Raw genomic sequence first — 8,241 nt, 5'->3', positions numbered from 1 at the left:
ACAACCAGAGAAAGCCTGTGCCCAGCAACAAAGAGCATCCAAAATTAAATCCATAAATACTTTTTTAAAAAATTACCCTCCAGACAATGAGAAGCCAGGTCACCTCATCTATGAAAAGGGATGGTCTGCAGTTCCCAGGTCCTGCGAGCCTGTGAAATGTAGACTCCAGCAGCCCTACTACTAGGCTAGGAAAATCCCGGGTGGGCAGGAGCAGCTACATTTCTCATAAAGTGCTCCAGGAGCTCCTGCTGTTTACCAGAGCCAAGGCTCTGTGGATTGGACCATCTGTGAGGCTTGTTCCAGTTAGAAAGTTCCATCACTCTAAGTGCTGGGAGGCCACCTAACCTCCAAAGGAGGGAGGAGTGGGAGGGAGAATCCCCCATTTGCTAGCCCAGGGATGGCTTCCAACAGTACCATTACAGTAATGGAAACTGCAGAGAAGGTGCCAACACCATCTCTGCAAAGAAATAGGAGAATGGCTGCGGGTGGGGGGGTGGGGCAGGGTCAGCCCACAGGATGTCTCAACCAGAATTCACAAAGAGGCCACAAGGAGGCAAATTAATCAAATAAACCTTTGTTCAAAAAAAAAAAATGGAGACACAAGTCATCAGCACTGGCTATTAAAAAAAAAAAAAAAAGGTCCAAGGGCTTCTGGTGACTTCAAATTAACAGAGCAAGGACAGATGCCCCAGAAGATCAAAAGCATGGTATCTGCTATTCTTGCTAGTGGTCCTGCCTCCTCTCCCTTCCCACAGTTGCAGAATTTCCCTTTCCCCTGGGCTGAAATGCAGCAATGGAATATAGCTCAGCACCAAAGACTTGGGACTCCAAAGACTTGGGGCTCCATAGCCCAGGTCAACTGGCCATCTCCCCACCTCTTAGCCATGAAATGGGATGAGATGATCCCAGCAGACTGTGGCCATGGATGGAACAGGCCAAGCAGAGTGTTTTCTAAAGGGCAGCAGCACCCCGCCTCTTGTCTGAAGACCAAGCACACAGCGCTCAGGGACTTGGGTGGCTGTGAGGGGTAAGAGGAGAACATGAAATCGAGGAGAACCTTCTAGCTGTCTGTAACAGCAAGTGCCAGCCCCGGAGTTGAGGGACACAGTGCCCCAGAGCAGAAAGCCTCTTAAGAGATGGGTGTTCTAGGCTGGGTGAGGAGTTGGGGCAGGGCTGGGGACCAGGAAAGACCAAGTGCTGCCATTAAGGGCTGTTGCCATGTGGAAATACACCCCACTATCCTCCTTTGGAGAAAACCTGGAATATTCCAACACCAAAAACCTCTCACTGACTGCTCCCGCAGAGATGAGTTCTAGGTGAAACGGAAACGAGGAGGCGTGGGCGTTGCCTAAGGGGGCCCAGCAGCTGGCTTCCATCCACCATTCCTTACCCCCTCGGTTTTCGCGCAGGCTTCCAAAACCTAGGTCAAAAGAAAGGGTTAAAGCCTTAAAAGGGGAGCGGTCTTGGCGGGGCTCTGGGAGGCGGCTAGCGTTCCCTGAGCGACCCCAGCCCGATCTCCAGGGTCCAGAACCCTGCCCTCCCAGGCCAGGCCAGCCGGCCACAGGATGGCGGCCCCCTTTTGCTGCAGAAGTCCCCTCTTTCTATCTCGGGCCGCCGCCTCCTCCCTCCACCACCCTTTTTCTCTGCCGCTCAGCCTCTGATTGGCCGAGCCCCCGGGCCCTCCCCGCTCCCCCTCTCCCACCCCTGGTGAAAACTGCGGGCGCGGGGTACGGTGCAGCAACTGGAGGCGGCGGCGCGTCTGCGGGCGGCTGCAGCGGCGGAGGACCGGAGGCCAGGTGGGAGCTGGAGCCAGGGCGGGACCCGGGGCGCAGGGATAGATAGGTCTCCGGTGCCCAAGCAAGCCCTCCCGACCCGAGGCTTTGGAAAGCGGACCGAGGGCGCCCTGGGAAGGAGCTGCGCAGTGCTTGGGGAGGGGCCTGCTTGCAAGGCAGGGGCGGGAGCAGCGGCGCACCTTTCGCCCGCTGGGAGACGTTTACCTGGGACTGGAGTGCTGGAGGAGAACCGGGAGGAGAGCGGCAAGGACAGGCTTGGGTTCTGCTCTCCACCCAGAAGTACCCAAACCCAGATCGTAAAGGCGCGGGGGCGGGGGCGGGGCTGTGAGACTGGGTGAGACTAAGGGAACGGAGGACCGAAAACCGAAGGCAGTCTCTGCCCTGCGACCTCGCGGCGGGCTTGGTGCGGGGCCTCCGAGGAACGGGAAACCGCAGTGCCGCGAGGCCGGGGGGTGGGGGGGAGGAGTGCGGGGGGGCGGGCCACCGGGAGAAAGGCCGGCAGACAGGGGAGGCGAGAACCGGAGAAGGATAAGCCAGGGGGAAGGGGGACCTCAATTGGAAAAGGAGAGGCTTGAAATAGGGAAACGGAATAAGGATGGGGTTAGTCGAATGCGGGCTAGAGTGGGCGGGAGCGCGAAGCTTCTCCGGGTTCTGAGCTGCGGGGAAACAAGGCCAGGGAAACGCTAACAGACGGTGCCTCCCCTATAGCGTCCACCCCACCCTTCCGCTCTGCATCCCCTTCCAGCTCCAGCCCCATTTCTTCCTTTCTAGCTCTAGCCGCCTCCCCGCTTCCTCTCTAGATCCCAAGCTCGCCGCCCGCCTCTGTAACTCGGTGTCTGCTAATCAAAACCAGATGTTGCCACCCCCCTTTCTTCCCCAACAGCCCCTCCGGGTCCCTTTCGGCGGGGGTCTGAAAGGGAACTGACTGCAGCGCAGGCGCCCGGGGACCCCAGCCTCGCCCCTCCCTCCCCGCACTGGGCAGAGCGCCAGGGACCTGGACGCCGCTAGCGCCGCGCCCTGCGCGTGGGAGCGCTAGCACCGGGGCACGGCCCTCCTGTGGCCTCTCCCAGGCGAGCGCTGCTGCGGACAGGCTAGGCTACCCGCTCTGTTGCCTCGCCAGGATACTGATTGAGCCCAGGCTGCAAAAAAAGATGGGGCAGAGAGCCGAGTCAGAGAGGCTACCAGCAGCCGGACTGGAAAATTGCAGGTCCAGGAACCCCGCCCAGAGAGCTGAACAATAGAAAACGTCTTGGTTCCGATGCTGAGAACACATGCAATAGGAGGCCACTGTCACCCTTCTTACACACAACCAGAGACACGTTTAGATGTGTGCCACGTGGGGCCCCCCACACACATGACCGACCACCCAGCCATCCTCCCCAGCCACACAGTCGGTCAGAGATGAACGCTTATGGATCACTCACTCTTGAACAGTGCCAGATGTTTGTCATTTTCCTTAAGCCCATCACAACCCGGTGGGTATCTAAAGCCAGGTTCATTCAGTATCTTTCAGACATCTGTTATATGCCATCTGTTATATCTGTTTAGGTATTGGGGAGTTTCTTCAGAACAAGAAATAGGAAGTCCCTGAATGAGAAGGTTTTGTTTCATGGGTAGAGAGTTGTGGGTTTTGCAAGATGAAAAGGTGTTTTGCTGAACTTTCATTTCAGGTTGGAAGTATCCTTAACAAAAGAAACCACAAATAAATACACAATTTTAATATTTAATAGAGGCTTATTTATATATAATCATTAAAAGACAAGAGAAATAGGAAAAGTAAAGTAACAGCATATACATCACCGAATTGGGCTGACCAACATCCAGACTTAAACAGCACTGGGAAGTCCCAAATAACAGCAGTCTTGCGTCCCAGTTGGAAAAATGTCCCAGGCTGTGCGTCCACTTAGCGGGTGAGACTTCACATTGCAGTTTTGGGGGTTCCTGCTTATAATCCCAGGCCTTACAGTGATAGCATCATTTGTTTGCATGCAGAAATGCTCTTCTGGATTTTTTACTTATTTAACCCTTTGACAATGCTGTTTCACCTTATGAGTCATAGGATTTCATTAGACCCTGGGAGATTGGCCAGACCTTCAGGAGTTCAAGAATTCCAAGACCCGCTCTTTCTTCTTTTTTCTTGACTAAAGCGCCACCTGACTAGCTGTGCTTGCAGGCAGGCACAGAATCCGGGCAGTGTCCAGGCAGGTCAGAGGCCTGCTTGCCTGCTTCTGAAGCCTGAACAAGACTTCCTCCATTTTAATTTCCTCAACAAAAGGGTTCCAGAGATTGGCTGCACTACAGTGTGGATGAACTTAACATTTCTGAATTGTACACTTAAAAATGATTAGCAGGGACTTCCCTGGTGGTCCAGCGGTTAAGACTCCATGCTGCCTGATGCAGCCAGTTTTTTTTTTTAATATATATGGTTAAGATAAATTGTGTTTCTGGAAATTTTCCGATAAAAAAAGTAGGAGGGCCCTGCCTTGGAAATGGTCAAGTTAAAGTCACTTATTCAAAGCCACCGATGTAGTAAATGGTCACATACACACACACCACAGAAGGCTGTGTTCTCCCACCTCCTTGCTTCCCTGACAGCGAAGAGCTGAGTGGCAGTGTCACAATCACTGAGAGGAGGGGAGGGGAGAGGGCTGTAGAGAGGGGCTTGGATCGCCATTATGGGAGGTCTCCTGAGGGCCCCCAACCCTGGCAATAAGTCTGGGGACACCTGCGCTACCTCCTGGCTGATTCCCATCTTGTTCCACCCCAGATCCAGGACTGAGCTCTCGGCACCATGAACCCTACCATCGGCATCGCCCTCCTGCTGACAGGTATATGGCAAGGGGTAGGGCTGGGATTCCAAGCTCCCTGGCTGCTTTCTTTTCAGAAAAGCTAGCTTCTTCCTCAAGAACTCAGAAGGTGGAGGTGACTAAGGGAGAGAGGGCTTCTTTTATCCCTAAGACAGCTGAGCAACCTAGTTGGTTTTCTGACTACCTGGGACCATTTCTGGAAACACAGTTCACTAAGCCTGTCCCATACTGAGTTGGAGTCTGCAAATGCAGTCCAAGATATAGCATCAACTCCCCCAAGATCTCCTGCCCCTGGAACACACTGGCAGGACCACAGGACTAGAACAGAGGGAGATGGGCTGGAGTCTGCAGAAGGGAAGGTACACTGGCCCTCAGGGACCATGTGAGCAGGAAGAGGTGCTCGACAGCAGACCCTTGTGCCCTCCCTGGTCAGGCCTTCCTCTGCTGTGAATGTGGGTGGGAAGCCCCCTGCTCTATAGGTTCTTCCCCAACTTGGAGGGGGCACTGCTGGTGCCAGTCTTACAGGTGGCCCGTGGGCAGAAGGTGACCAGCCTGACAGCCTGCCTGGTGAACCAGAGCCTTCGTCTAGACTGCCATCATGAGAATACCACCACCACGCCCATGCAGTATGAGTTCAGCCTGACCCGTGATACAAAGAAGTGGGTGCTCTCTGGCTCCAATGGGGTCACTAGGCCAGAATACAGCTCCCGAACCAAATTCTTCAGCAAGTACAACCTCAAGGTCCTCTACCTGTCCAACTTCACCACCAAGGATGAGGGGACCTACACGTGTGAACTCCGCCTCTCTGGCCCGAATCCCACTGTCTCCAATAAGGATGTCTCTGTGTTCAGAGGTGAGGCAAGCCCCCTGCAAGATCAAGTAAGCGGGCAGAGGCAAGCTGGGGAGGAGCGGGCCAGCTGAGACACCAGGCAAGCCTCTTGGCTGGGCCACAGAGGAGAGTGGCCCCATAACCTCTCTCCCCTTGTCCCCTACTGCCGCCTGTACCCAGGGGAATCACTACCCCCAGCCTGAATGGGGGAAGGGCTAAGGGAACAGTCAGACAGGTGGAGTAATGTGGTGGATGCTTCCCCTATGACTGGGCAAATCACTAGGCCTCCCCAAACCTCCTTCTCCCCACCTGGAAAACAGGATGGCTCTAGCTACCTCACCCACAGTTTTCTTGTGAGGATATGTGTTCAAGGGCTCAGGAAAGGAAAAAACAGATGAAAGTGTAGTCACTCAGTCATGTCCGACTCTTTGTGACCTCCTGGACTGTAGCCCACTGGGCTCCTCTGTCCATGAAATTGTCCAGGCAAGAATACTGGAGTGGGTTGCCATTCCCTTCTTCAGGGGATCTACCCGACCCAGGGATCCAACCTGGGTCTCCTGCATTGCAGGCAGATTCTTTACCATCTGAGCCACCAGGGAAGCGCTTCAAGGGCTCAGGAACCTGCAAATGGGGAAGATGGTTGGTTCCACTAGGTTGGCCCTGGTTGCAGCCAAGACATCACGGCACCAGCCTCCCCAAGGGAAAGCACCCTTGCCCTGGGCCTGGCCCCTCTCCATTCCCGCCTTTCCTGTCTGCCCCATTCTCTTGCCACAGATAAACTGGTCAGGTGTGGGGGCATAAGCCTGCTGATCCAGAACACCTCGTGGCTGCTGCTGCTGCTGCTCTCCCTGCCTCTGCTGCAGGCCATGGACTTCATCTCCCTGTGACACGTCAGGCCCACGGAGGACACAGGAAGCCACAAGGCCCAGTCCAGAGAGCCTGCTTCTCTGAGTCGGCTAACCCCCTTCCCCACAACCCCTCACACACCTTGGGGAGCAATGGGGACCCCTCCCCTCCTAAGGAATTCCAGTGCTGCATGCCATTCCCTCCCCTCCGCCAATGCCACCTCACACCCCCTCTGCCCGCCACTGGCTACTTGTACTCTTTGTTCCAGAGCTGCTTCCATCTGGTTTATATTTAGGGCTTATCCTTCCTTTTCTTGGGGAGTTTGTGAACGGGGAGGCCAGGGTTAGAGACCTGATGGAGAGTGAGGGGATGGGAGGGGTGGAAGGATGGAGGGGTATCAATCTCTGGAGTCCGTCATCCTTGCCCACGGGGACCTGAGCCCTGGGAGAGCCCTGCACGAGGAGGGTGTGTCTGGCCCGAGCAGGCGGGGCGGTGTCTGAAGGCCCCGGATGTGGGGGCACCACCAAGCGTGGCCCATCACGTGAGGGGAACACCAAGCGTTGCCACGAGCACTCTCTGCCACAGAAGAATGCCATCTTCTCACCCTGCCGAGGGGCCCTGGGCCCAGGGTCTGGTCCAGTGACGATGCCGATTGTGTGGGAAGCAGTGCTGATGGGTTGGGGGCAGGTGGAGGGGGCACCACAGAGGAAGTTACAGCTGGGAGTCCAGTGTCTCTCACTGGCCAACCAGCAGCTGGAAAGGCGGCAGAAGAGGACAAGCCCGCTCCCGGGCTTATCCCAATATGAGCTTCCAGAACTCGGACCTGGAGGCAGTAAAGTCAGGCCTGGTAGAGGCCCTGGTGGAGACCCACGGAGTTTGGCCCCAGTGTTTCTCCGGGAGGCTCTTCCCCTCTCCCCCAGCAGTGCCTGAGCCTTCTGGCAGCCCCCTGCCCCTTAGGCCTGCCTTCTCAGGGACCTCCAGGGGACGCTGAGGTAGGCCACGGGTTGAGACCCACGAGTGGGACCTGTCTTGAGCGATGGCTTTTCCCAGCACCCAGCTCCCCACCCGGCGGCTCTGCCAAGTCTCGTGACCGTGTGTAGTGCCAGCATAGCTTATGGCATCTCGTTGAGGAAAAAGAATACTGTACAATAAAACCAAGCCTCTGGAATCTGCCCTCCTGTGGCTCTCTGCTTTGCTCCTCTCTCCAGGCCTGTCCACCACTCCCTTAGCCAAGTGGTCCAACCCCCTGCCTCCTGTCCCCCTGCTCCCTGCCTTCAGCAGCCCTTCCTCTCCCCTCTGCCTCCAGGGGTGGACCACTGCACGCCTGGCTTCTCAACCATTTTAACACCACGTGTTTGCCCAAATAAAGGAATATTCCCTCTCTCCAGACTCACCTGCCCACAACACGGTTTGGGCCAAGCCACATGGTGCTGGTTCCAGGATAGGCTAACAAGCATCAAGGTGTGGAGTCTGCCTTCTCAGATGGGGTTGTTCTCAGATGAGGTTACATCTGCTACGTGGGAGCTGCCCACATCCATCAAGGTGTGAGGACAAGCATCTCTTAAGTCCAGCTTGGCCATAGAGAGCATTGGGGTGGGGAGACAACACAGGCCCATCCTGGGCTCCCTCTCCTAAAATCACTGAGCAGAACGCCAACAGCGCCCCCTGGCACCAGGGGCTAGAACAGCACCACAGGGTGGCTCTGGATCCCAGTGGCTGGCAGAGTGACACAGCTCCCAGACATCCTTCCAGGCTTTGCCAGGGGATCTGGGGGAGGAGAGTGGCGACTACCCAGAATCTGACTCATCTGATATTTGGTGCTGGGTAGGATGATTTTTCTGAGCTTTTGCTTAAAGGCCTAGGATCTAAAGTCACGCCAGTGACTCCCAAGCCCCTGGTGGCCAGGCTAGAAGAGAGCAAGAGAAGTCCCCAAGGAAAAGAAACTGTCACCAACAACAGGGGCCCA

The 8,241-nt window shown here is 55.8% G+C and overlaps 1 protein-coding gene across 1 annotated transcript; it reads left to right on the top strand.

The window, feature by feature from the left end:
• Positions 1-1,709: 1,709 nt before the first annotated feature.
• Positions 1,710-7,448, top strand: THY1 (Thy-1 cell surface antigen). Its single transcript, XM_052652715.1, has 4 exons — positions 1,710-1,796; positions 4,561-4,621; positions 5,118-5,453; positions 6,204-7,448. The coding sequence occupies exons 2-4, from the start codon at positions 4,585-4,587 to the stop codon at positions 6,314-6,316; spliced, it is 486 nt and encodes a 161-aa protein (XP_052508675.1). The 5' UTR covers positions 1,710-1,796; positions 4,561-4,584; the 3' UTR covers positions 6,317-7,448.
• Positions 7,449-8,241: the final 793 nt, after the last annotated feature.

This window comes from Budorcas taxicolor, chromosome 15 (assembly GCF_023091745.1).
Source record: "Budorcas taxicolor isolate Tak-1 chromosome 15, Takin1.1, whole genome shotgun sequence".
Taxonomy (NCBI): Eukaryota; Metazoa; Chordata; class Mammalia; order Artiodactyla; family Bovidae; genus Budorcas; species Budorcas taxicolor.
Note: the sequence above shows the minus strand (reverse complement) of the source record. Positions and strands in the feature narration are given on the sequence as shown.

What these genes read in the sequence shown, in the direction of transcription:
- THY1 (XM_052652715.1), top strand. Translation starts at nt 4,585, where the DNA reads ATGAACCCTACCATCGGCATCGCCCTCCTGCTGACAG. An exon ending in CATCGCCCTCCTGCTGACAG is followed by an intron (nt 4,622 to 5,117) that starts GTATATGGCAAG and finishes TGCTGGTGCCAG; the next exon opens with TCTTACAGGTGGCCCGTGGG. An exon ending in GGATGTCTCTGTGTTCAGAG is followed by an intron (nt 5,454 to 6,203) that starts GTGAGGCAAGCC and finishes CTCTTGCCACAG; the next exon opens with ATAAACTGGTCAGGTGTGGG.